This window comes from Pan paniscus, chromosome 6 (genome assembly GCF_029289425.2).
Source record: "Pan paniscus chromosome 6, NHGRI_mPanPan1-v2.0_pri, whole genome shotgun sequence".
NCBI classification, from domain to species: Eukaryota; Metazoa; Chordata; class Mammalia; order Primates; family Hominidae; genus Pan; species Pan paniscus.
In genome coordinates this window covers 113,924,331-113,936,455 of record NC_073255.2, presented here as the reverse complement: position 1 = coordinate 113,936,455, position 12,125 = coordinate 113,924,331, and the positions used below count along the sequence as shown (strand labels likewise).

Here is a 12,125-nt window from a genome sequence, read left to right as displayed (position 1 = left end):
CTGTGAGAAATACAGTTCTGTTGCTTAAGCCACTCAGTCTGAATACCATAGTATTCTGTTATAGCAGTCTGAATTAACTAAGACATCCTGGAAACCACGTAGCAGTCTGAATTAACTAAGACATAATGGAAACCATGTAGCATCACTTCCCAGTATTGTGTCAGTCACATAACGTCAGCCTGGATTCAACAGGGGATGGCCTGCACAAGAATTGGGAACTGCCTTGGAGACCAGCTACCACAGTGGGATATATAAGAACACATGTTCTTGTAACATTTTATGTGCCTACTGTAAGTGACTCAGGCCTTTGTACTTTTCACATCATCACTCACTGAATCATTCAATTTGGTCTATCATAATAATGCACGCGTTTTGCATTTTTATTCTTAGGTACTTTACTGTATGTCTGTGAAACTTTTTTTCCCAGTACTTTTCATTCAAATGCTTTTAAACCTATTTCAGATACTCATTTGTTATCTATAAAATTTTTATTGTTTACAAAGGATTTCAATATCTAAATATTGTAGGCTACTTGGAGAAAAAGTATGATACTATTTTAAAAATAAAAGAAACCGTACAGTTGAAGGAATCCCTACCAACAAAGTCCCAATGGGAATTCCCTTCCTAAAAAGCCGAAAGCCTGTCTTTGAATGTTTTTCATGACTCGACCGCTATTTGTTTTCATTTTCCCTGGGCATAAAATGACCTTTTGAAAAAAAGTTTATTGAAGTTGTTTATAGACATATTTCCTAGTCCAATAGTAATAAACATCATTTCTGGTGTAAATTGTTTTTAAAAAGAAATGTGTAGGACATTTGGTATTTGTTCATCTTAACCTACCTTTCTTACTCCAACAACTGTCTTTGGGCAAGGGTGGCTTTGGTAAAGGTGAGAAGGAGGAGCTTTCCGAAAAAACCACACACATTCCCTCATAAAAATAAAACTAGGAGTCTTGGTTTAAGTCCAGCCAGGTTGGCTGCTCAAATAAATTCATGATCAGTCTTTAACATGGCTCTAATGTATCTCTCCCACCTCTTGTCACAGCAGAATTCCAGTCAAGTTTTCCCCAAGCAAAGGATTTACTCACACTGGTGCAGACCTGGTTTGAAACATTTTATTGGCAACACTGATGTCATATTTAGGAACCACAGACTTTTGTCAGACTGTGTTAGCTTCAATGACAAGTATTAGTGGTCAATGATATTTGAAATATTGTTAAAGTACCCAGAAATAATAGGCATTAAAATTCATTTCGTTCACTGCAACAAACCTCTAAAGATTTCATGTCTTCAGTGGAACTGGCATACTGTAATTGTTATGTGGAACTTAATATAACCTCAACAGCAGCAGAGAGAATACAGTCCTCTCATTATGCACATGCTCTAGGATCGTTTATTTTAATGCTTTCAAATAAATACGTTCCATGCAGCACACTACAATAAATAAGGAGCAGCAATGTTCTTCTAGTAAATCCATTCATAATGTGAGTCACCATGTAAAACACCACATCTCAAGTCTTTGGCCCTGTACCATAATATGAGGCACACCACATCTGCACCCAATCATATCTGGCTTCATATGGATTTAATAGGACTATGCCAGGAGTGCATGTAAGCACAAATTTAACCAGAGGTTTCCAGCTATTAAATACAGCTACAAAGTAGTTAAAAGGCAGCAACTTAACCCATAACCCCCTTCTCTTCATTTTTGAGACAGAAATATAAAGATAGAAATGCTGTGGTGAATTTTGGGTCAGTGGAAAGCATGGTGGGACACATTTAGAATACTTGGAGCAAAGCTGGCACAATATGGCACCCAAAATGTCACAGCAATACTGATACTGAATGGACACCGAATACAAGAGACTTGACTGCAGACGCTGAGCTCTAGGACACAAAGGTGGGGGCTGCAGTGGGGGTGGCTCATTTCCACTAGGCAGATAACTCAACAGTGCCTTCCTCCTCGCTATCAGCTCTGTTAGCACGAATTTCCACAAGGGTCCTGGCAAATCGGGTCCATTCATCATTGTGGGGAACTGCAAGCTGCAAAGCAAATCAATGGAGAAATGATGAACAAGATATCTTTCATGTCTGAAAGCCTTGAAGCCTGAATGACTGTCCCTTTGCCCCCACACCCTCCAAAGCAGATGTTTCCCTTGGAATGTAAAGGAAATCAAACATTCCTCTTTGGATCAAGCAGGGCCTGAGGTGTTGCTCTTAAACTAACAAGAGAACCGTGTCACTCTTGGAAGCAAAAGCACTCACAGAATTTATAAAACTTTAAAAACCTATGCAAACTATACAATTACAGTAGCCACATTAAAGCGCTTTTAGTAATGAAATTTTTTCATAAGAAGACCAGACTTACAGTGAACACGCAAATAAAAACTGCATATAATGACCAAGATTTTCAAATAACTGTATATTTTATTCCTAGTCAATGGTATTAATCCTTTTTCTAAAGTGTTGCTGATGGGGCAGTATGAAGGGCAAAAGAATAGCTTATATATACAAAGAAATATTCCTCCTATGAAATAGTCCTTGGGCCTTTCCAGTAAGATTTATATGATGATAACTATGAATAGTAGTAATAGTAGCTATTATTTACCAAGAGTTCTGTTCTAAGCACATTACATGCATTAACTCATTCGTCATAATAATCCTATTGTGCCTCATATTCCTATATTAGAGGCACAGAAAGATTAAATAATCTTACCAAGGTTGCATAGCCAGCAAATATAAGTGTCAATGGAATCTGGTTCCAGTATGAGCATCCTTAGCCAGTATGCTATACTGATTCATCAAAAAGGGGGATTTATAAAATTTCCAAAACATCTTCTGTGTACAATTCAGTGAGGAGGAAATTAATGCCTCCTCCAATGCAAACTGAATGTATGAATTTTTGTTAGTCGTTTTAAAGGATAATGATTTCTCCACATAGCATCCAAAAATAAATTGCTTAAAAATATAATGCAAGTATCTGGGATAGAAAAAAAAATCTGAGGATGAGAAACAGGATTTAGTAGAAGTCTGAATGCTTTTCACACAGAATAAAATTCATTTAGATTTTACATGCATTTTCTTGGAGTTTTACGCTATAATATAGTGTAATTTCCCTATAGGTTCTAGTGCTACACTACACTATCCACATATTCCATAAACATTAAGAACATACAGCCATCTCAATTAATATATTTTTTAATGAAAAAAGAGGAAGCAAATAAACCTAAGCTTTGAGATTGCTTCTACAGCTGGAAAATTTCCCACCACACAGAGCCAAATGATTAGAACTTAAAATTTTTATTACAAGGATAATATTCTCAAATACTATCTGTCCAAGAAAACTTATTGGAAAGTGGCAACTTCATTGTGCAAAGCATATCCTTAAATTAGTGTTCTGGTATTAAGGCTAAATGTTTCTAGAATATAATTCTGGAAATGATATAGAGGCAAGGAAAGTAAGTTCTTTGACTTATTTTGCGAAGTGCAGTACCAATAAGAATTCTTACTTAGTCACATGAATGAGTTTCTGAATGGTTAAATGCTACTATAGTTATTGAAATGAATCCAAATTTCTTTGTAGGCAATAACACAAGTTCACAATAGTCCTGAATGATTCTGATACCCTTTTGCTCAGTCTGTTTTCCCTACTTTGGACTCTTTTCCTATATTCCACGATTCTTCATTTTTTTCTTCAATTTTAGAAAATACTCCACCTGGAAAATGAGGCCCCCAAAATGTACGATACAAACAAGCTCACGAAAACCATAAGGAACTAAGGGTTGGTATCACATTTATGTAAAAGAATAGGACCACTATTTCTTTTCCTTCCTCCAACCGCTGAGCAAGCCTTTCCAAAAATAACCATGAAACAAAAGCCCAAGAAGAGACAAAAGCCTAATCATGGTAACACATTTATAACTTTTTCCCATATAAAGTAAGAATCAAGCTAAAGCTAAAATGCCCTATAACTTCATATAACTTTAAATATTGGAGAAAAAAATAGGTCTCAATAATACACAGTACCTCGCTCATAAAGAGCTGAGTTTGGTTCCCAAACATAAAGCTATATTATTAGTTAAAATCATACAAATTTAAGTTAATATATGATGACCTATGCAATATTTTATCGATAGCCATGTGTAGAAACTATATACTATTAACAATAAAATAGGTAAATGTATTTACATAGTTTCATGTAGTAGTCATGGCAAGACTGTTCAGAAACGGCCCTAGTAAAGATTATGGAACATTAAGATTTGAATAAATGTCTAGATACAGTTTAGAACAGAAGTGAGTCTCATTTACACTATATAAAATTACACATCTCAAAAATTACATAACTTCATAAAAATGAGTTTTATCAAATGTAAATGTTTCTGTTAAACACACAAAACATAAGCCAGCAAATGAACTACATGTGACTTTCTTCATGGGGGTGGGAGTAATAGTGCTGTAATACTAACACATGCCCTTAGAAATATAGATTCACCCTCACAAAAGTGTCACAGTAATCTAACACATCTTGTCCTCTTTTTGATCTGCTGAAGTTTCATTTAGATTGGCAAAATGTTTGAAGTTTGTTTTTTAGGGATATTTGTTTTGCCAAGTCTTTTCCTTTTTATGGTATCTTAATTTTCACAGAAATATTTATTTTCTTGCTTCACAAAAATTCTAGAGTAGAACATGATGAAAACACAATTCCTCCTAGAAACTTGAAATCAATTTATCTACCTCATCCTACTACACTTTTCATCTTGTTGACTGTAAAAATAACCCAAGGTGATTGTAATGTTAGATTTAGAAGGTGAACTGCAGACTGCCCCATTTTTAGAATTAAATATCACCATCAGGAAGTACTTTAAGTATCATCTTAGCTTGAAAGTGTGAATGTGTATTCACAGGCTGTTTCTACACCCAAAGTAATAATTTTTGGCATTAGAATTACTTGTAGGTAAGACCAAACAGGTGTCCTAACAAACAAGAGGGCCACTCTTTTCACTTTGCTGTTTCCATGACTGTAAACGGCATCCGTTTGGACAGAACTGCCCTATTTACCCTTGGCAGTTCCTGGCTCTTCTCACCTGGTAGTCTCTGATTAGAAATGGCTAGAAAGTAGGCTCAAGAACATAAATGCATTTATGATTTTCTCTAGGAGATTTTTTAATCCAACACTATCTTAATCATTAAATAGGAAAAATCTTTGTTCATGTTTCTTACAGAACAGACTGCTCTCATGTCCTACCTTGCATATAAATTTATTCAATACTCATTCAATCAGCATTGATTGAGTACCATTTATATGTCAGGCACTGTGTTTGAATTAAAGATACAGTAGTGAATCATTTTGGAATATGAAGACTATGAAATACAGACAAAAATTAATTATGTTTTTTGTAGGTCAAACTGTGTGAATACTGGCATTAAAAAAACTTCACTGACATTAAAAAATGAATAGCCTAAAATTTACCTTCCTTCAGTGACAACTGTAACATTTCCTGATATCTGTAGTGTGTCAAGCAAGTAACAGGGAGGCAAATGGCATGTTAATAACATTGCTTCAGCATCACTTCAAGTTTCTATTAAGGCATAAAGGCTAAATCTAGAGCATCACTATGGATTTTTTCTCTGAGAATAATAGCTTAGAATAATTTCCAAACAATTTACGTTTGTGATAGGAAAAAAGATCATAAGTTATTTTGACCAATTAAAAATGTATAGTTAATTAAGGGAACACCATTAAAAAAAAAACTTCAAAAATTTCCCAGCATTGTTCTAAGTCAATGTGGATCTGGAAACATTTTCTGCCTCCAGATTCATCTCTGATGAAGTCTGCATCATAGGTTAGGGATGACTCAGATATTCCAACTGCTTCATCGACTGAGTTCACCAACAGCCAGTCCATCTCCTGATTCAATGACTGTTTTCTAATTTTTTGCTAAACATATAAAGCATTTTCATGCCAAAAGCACTTGAGGCTCAGATTCCTGAGATAATAAAATCTTAACTCTAAAAGAGATCACCTTTTATAGATATGATACAATCCCATTTTTACAGCCAATGAAACTAAGGGCAAAGGTAGGTACTGAGGTAGCAATTTGGACATAAGAAAGAGGTAAAATGAACCTCAGATTTGGACAGGAGACTCAAGTCCTGTTCTCATCTTGGCTGCTGGCAACGGTCAGGCACTTACCCTCTCACTGCCTCAATTGTAAAGTAAGGATGATGATATCTGACCCATTCATCAACAGAGATGCAGAGAGCATGAGAAAGGTAATCAAAGTAAAGAAAGTACTATGAGTTCCTCATGGATTGTCATGCATTCTTTTTCTTTAAATTGTCAGTCAAATTGAACAGGCTCCCCAGAATGATACGTTTTGTGGCATGCATACCAATTTTACAGTATTTTTCTGTTTTTTAAAAAAATTTCTTTGGGAATTAATTCTGATTGTTATGTGAGGATGTTAAGAAGCAGGGTGTAGACCTTTCTTTAACAGGTAGGAGAGGACAGTATAGGGAGCTAAATGATTTGCTAAAGACCACATAACTTTCACCTGTTAGTGTGGGGCAATCAAGACTCACCCCTTTGAGAAATGCCAGCATTCCATGACAGAAGGGCAGGCAGGTAATGTGTTTTGAATCACCTGCTCAAAGACTGTAAAGATTGTTTTAAATCTTCTAAGATTCTTGGAAGACAAAAAGTCTACAAGCAAAAGCAAAAGTGCAAAAGTTGTGGAAAAATTCATGAAAATGTATCATTTTAGCCTCCCAGAGGCCCACCACCCAGGCTACCCCACTACTTCTCGGACCATGTCAGGGATCAGTCCCCTCCTCTCTGCCTGAGTGGACTGGAGGCTGCCTCTGAACCCGGTCCCACCTCACCCCTGAAAAACTTATCAGTCTAACCCTTGCTCGCCTTGCCCGGGTGTCCTGTATACCTAAAGGGAGGCACAGACTGCGGAGTAATAACATTTGAGAATGGAGCCAGGGTTGACTTTTTTTCTGCTTCACCGGCCAGATCCTGGTTTCTTTCCCAGATTTGCCATTAACTTGCTGTGTGTCTTTAGGGAATGCATGGTTTTAACACTTCTGATCTTTACTTCCTCATTTGTGTGAAACAAATTGTAAGATCCATCTTCTAGGACTGAATATTAAATAAAACAAAAAAATGTAATAAGCTTAACACAGTGCTTGTACACTATAAACCCTGAATACATGATGTTGTTTTTCCTTCTTAATGTTTATTCCTTTCTTCCAATTTTTTTATTGTCTTGCTTCCTTGCATCTTCTCTTTCTTCTTTTCACCTATTTAGAGCTGTACTTTTTTTTTTAGAAGTATACCTTATATTTTATCACATTTTATGTCTGAAATACCCACACAAATAATTTCCTAAGTAGTCAGGCTTTTAATAATAGCTAACTTTCATGAACGGGGGACAGGGAAAGAGTTCTTTCAAATCACAAGAAAAATTCTTTCAGAGTTGCTACTTTCCATTGTTGGTTTAAAAATCAAGTTTAAAATATAAGTATTTATTGTAACTATACACATCCACACACATATGTAGACATGCACATACATATTTTTTATTTTTCACATGTGACCAATACATCCTAATCCAGCTCTTTCCTTGTGGCACTTTCCACAGTGGGATTCTTCATTTTTACCTAAAGTTGTAAGGATTTGTAACTGCTGTACATGCTGTTAAAAAAATCAAATGACTTTTTGTAACCGGGGTTAAACATGCAAATATCATTCATGTGTTCCTTTTTATAATCACATGGCTAATAACTATTTTGAATAGTTCTCAGTCAAACCTTCCTCATTTTTTAGTAATTGCAGCTATAATAATTTTAAATAGCTGCATTATCTGCAGTAACTTTCACCATCCCAGTGCAATATTTTTCATAGTAAAAATATCTGTCTCAGGTATTGCTTACTTTAGTTTTCTTTTTTTAAAATCTTGCATAATTAAGACGTTAGAAAAGCACTCTGATTTCAGCTGGTTTCTCAGATACATGAAGTATGGCCAAGACATTAAGTGAGTAGGACTCTAGGTTTCAAGATAAATATTCCATGGATGTGTGGCTCATCAGCCTCTTTGTTATTTTTCAATTAGATGAAGTAATTTTAGAAAGTGTGTGAGACTATCATGTTAACCATTGATTTCCAAGAGATACACGACAATTCATCTCTGTATTAATCTAAAAATTAAAGTTTTCTGTTAAAAAGATATCTTACAGATTTCCTTTCACTTTAATACACATTATTTTTTAATGCATTTACAGAAAATGTAGAAATGTACATCGGTTTCCACAGAACGACTGCTAACCCCCTCTAAGCTCTAAAAGCCTTTTAAAAAGGACAATTATTAATGGCACCCAAATTCAGGAGATTGTTGACTTACTGGTATACAAATACACGTCTGTGTTCAGAGGAAGCCTGTATTTTTTAGGACAATTCCCTTTACCACACACACAGATGGGAGCAAAGTGGGAGGTAATATGCAATGAAACAGCCACTGAACGACCAAGCATACCCGCTTCACATAAATACAGCCCCACTGTATTTAACTCCCGGGAGAGTCTAGCATCGCAGCTAACAATGGATGAAACCACGGACCAGAATTCCAAGCTAGAATGCAATATACAGAGGGTGTAAATATACTACAGTGTTCTACCACAAAAAGATGTATGGTATGTAACTTATTTAGAGCAGTTTCAAAGAAGTCGACAAAGTAGGAGTTACATTAGTCTCTTTACAGCACAGTCTGCTATTACCAGTCAATAGGTAAAAATTTCTGTAAAATTAAGCAACATTCTTACCTATGGTGGTCAGATGGTATTTGAATATTTTAAAATTTCTTTTCATCTGGAAATCCCATCTAAGGGAACCCTCATCCACCCATGAAGCTTCAGACCTCTCTGCCAAAGGTCTCTTCCCTTGTATCTTTAAAGGAGTGGTTTATTTTTACTATTTTTACCGCATTTTTTTTTTACAGTAACACTTTTTAAAAAATCCATTACCACCTAATTAAGGAAAGAAATAAAAGTAGGACATAAAAGTCAAGTAAATAGTAACAAATATGGGTCTCTATCAATTTCAATAAGCCAGCGAATATAGAAGGAAATATATATCCTTCTCCTTAAACACTATCTTAAGAAAGTAACATGTAAAATATTTTTCATGTTAAAATTTAGCATTATAGGAAGCATGACAACATTCTGAAGGTTTTACCTGTGGAAGAAAAACAACAACAACAACAACAACAACAACAACAAATATCCGAAGAAAGAGTTAATTCACGAAGACCTAAAGATGAATAGTCTTCTTCACATTTGTATTAAAATCTTATCATCCTTCTTTCCTCAGAAATCTTTTCGCCTTATTTTTTTCCCTACTATTTGGAACAATCTATTTCTCTGCCCAAAAGATGGAGAAAATGCTAAAAACGCTGGTTGATGGGCAATAATGAAAAATAAACTTTCTAAACATGAATAACTTGTTTTCCATAACACAAAAGATCAAGAAAATGGTAGGAAAAAGCAAAAGCATGTGCTACACAAGCTCATCTGTCATATTAGCTACTAAACACATATCCCTTCTTTTCTTGATATTATTAACTATAGGTTTTCTAATAAATTCTTAGCAACCACTGCGTCTAAGCAGTTTTGACAAAAAGAAGGCTTATTGCTAAACACCTTAAAAACATTTACCAAGGTAATAAAAGAAATGTCATTCCCTCCTACTGAATGTTTGGGCACAAAAGAGGTATTTTTATAACGCAGTTCATGATTTACCATATCTATAGTGTCCAAAAAAAGCACAATGAAAAGGAAGCATTTTTCCAGTGGTTTGACAACTGTTTGAATCAACTGTTATGCTTTTATTACACTAGTGGCCAACTGCTCACTTTTAAAAGCACAGGAGGGGAGGGAAACTGGGAAAGAGATTGGGGGGAAGGGTAAGTACTCTTTTCTAAAGATATTTTCTAAATATCCTTTTCCGTGCAACTACAGTTAAGTAATTTTTTTCCTGTGCATCAATCTGTAGCCAACTTGGAGGCTACATCCTGAATGCTCTAAACAATTAAGCTTTCCCTTAATTTTTCCTCAAATTTTCACATGTGAATCATTCATTCACCCATCAAATATTTATTGTGTGCCTATTTTGTGCCAGGCACTTTGCTAGACTGGGTTATTGTGTTTTAATAGACAATTGTCAAATAACCACTTTTTGTACAATTCTGTGGATGTGGTCTTCCAAAGGTTAAAAAAAGAAGCTGAGGAATGTGATAATCAAGGGAGGGCTGACAATCTGAATTTTTTTTTTTAAGTCACAAGGGTAACTTTTTTTTTTTAATCATACTAGAAGGTGTTCACTTTCTTATTTATTTATTCACTTTGAAAATATTAGTTTATGTTCACTTTCTATCTAAGGGACCTTAATGCTGAGACCAATACAAATAAAAAATTTAATCTGAATTGAAAAACTATTGGTTGGCTATTAGGAGAAAGAGCTTAGAAATGGGCCACTGATTTATCTACTAGGTTAAAAGTATGAAATTGCTTTTACAATGTTAGCAGTTTGGATATTTCTTAAATGATAAGTAACTCATGCTTTAAAATTTGAAAGATGTTCTGATAGCTGACATTCTCAAAAATTCATGTAAGCTTTCCTTGAAAGTGAAATATAATGATTCATTCACTTCCTCACTTTTCAAGTCCGACCTACGTGGTGTATAAATATTTACACAGGAAACATGAATAAGCAGATATTTGATTATGTATTATATTTTAGATATGCCAACAGTAGCACACATACACATGTAAGAAACAACTCCATTCTGTACAGGCCCGGGTTAATCTCGATTCACAGATGATTGGAGAGACTTCACATTTAGCTTTTAAAGCTGTGATTTGAGGCTACTGCTCTAAGCAGCAATTTTTCAAGATAAAATTTAGCAATTTTGAAATTATAGAACTAAACACAATTTTGTCAGCCATAAAAAAATTAACACTATAATTAACAACTGCTTCATAATTCAAACTGCCATTGAAGATGACAGTTTGAAACCACAGAAGAATCATGAAGATGATTAATTATACAAACTGGTTCTTCTTTCAGAAGGTTTATATTCATAGATCATTTATCACCAAAATGAGAATATATGAACTTCATTGAATTTTGAAATTACTATACACACATTAATTTGCTGTTTATAATATTAGATATTAGGGCTTTCTTTTCATTGAATCAACTACTCCATAATACATGAAGTCATAAGTATTTCTTATCAATTCAGAAAAAACATTTGCTTGAGAAGATATTAATCCTGTAAGTCCATTTTCATATACTAATGCTACCTGAATAAGCACACTATTTATATAATAATTAGTTTAATCATGGTCTTTTACATATATAATTATCAAAGTGAAAGCCACAGCTATTACACGTACTATAAGATGAATACTTACAACATTAATTGGAATTAATTGCGCCTTTTCTTTTTTAAATTAAGCACTTTTCCCAGAAGAAATAAAGTTAATACCAAAATTACAATCATAGATTTTACCCAAAATATTTAATTTCAAATACATATAATTTGTTATGACAAATGAATTAATATATTATTTCAAAGTGGCTTATTTAACATAATTATATTTATTAGCATCTCAAATCTGCCCATGCAAATATATCTTGGTGCCCCTTGACTTAATAGCACAGCATTGGGGCTGTAACACTAAAAATTCAAGTAAAAACTGAAAAATCCAGTTGAAAAGCTTGATGCTTTGTTCTTATGCCATCAACTGCTATCTAGATGTTATCGACAGAACCAGGTATTTGGATTTTCACATTTTATCTGGATGTTTGGTATCACTGGAAGAATTTACGCCTAAGTCTTTTCTTTTTCAAGGAGAGAAAATCAAAGGAAGTATTTGGTATCAGCTAAAGAAAATAATATTGTTTATCCACCTAAGAATAAGCCAGTACTTGCAAAGGCCTTCAAGAATCTAGGAAATTAACGGCCACACTCATTTAATGAGAAACACCAGTGATTCAGATGATCATACCTGGATCTTGCTAAGCTGAGACCAACTGTGCTCTTCTGGAGGCTGCAAAAACCC

At 34.5% G+C, this 12,125-nt stretch overlaps 1 protein-coding gene across 6 annotated transcripts in view; it reads right to left on the bottom strand.

The window, feature by feature from the left end:
- Positions 1-1,098: 1,098 nt before the first annotated feature.
- Positions 1,099-12,125, bottom strand: part of DYNC1I1 (dynein cytoplasmic 1 intermediate chain 1) — a 326,092-nt gene continuing 315,065 nt past the window's right edge. For all 6 annotated transcript variants that reach the window (XM_003809703.5, XM_003809702.5, XM_034964487.2 and 3 more), the window contains one exon: positions 1,099-2,042. In XM_003809703.5, the coding sequence (XP_003809751.1) occupies positions 1,932-2,042 (111 nt within the window). In that variant the 3' untranslated portion in view covers positions 1,099-1,931. The remainder of the gene's footprint in view (positions 2,043-12,125) is intronic.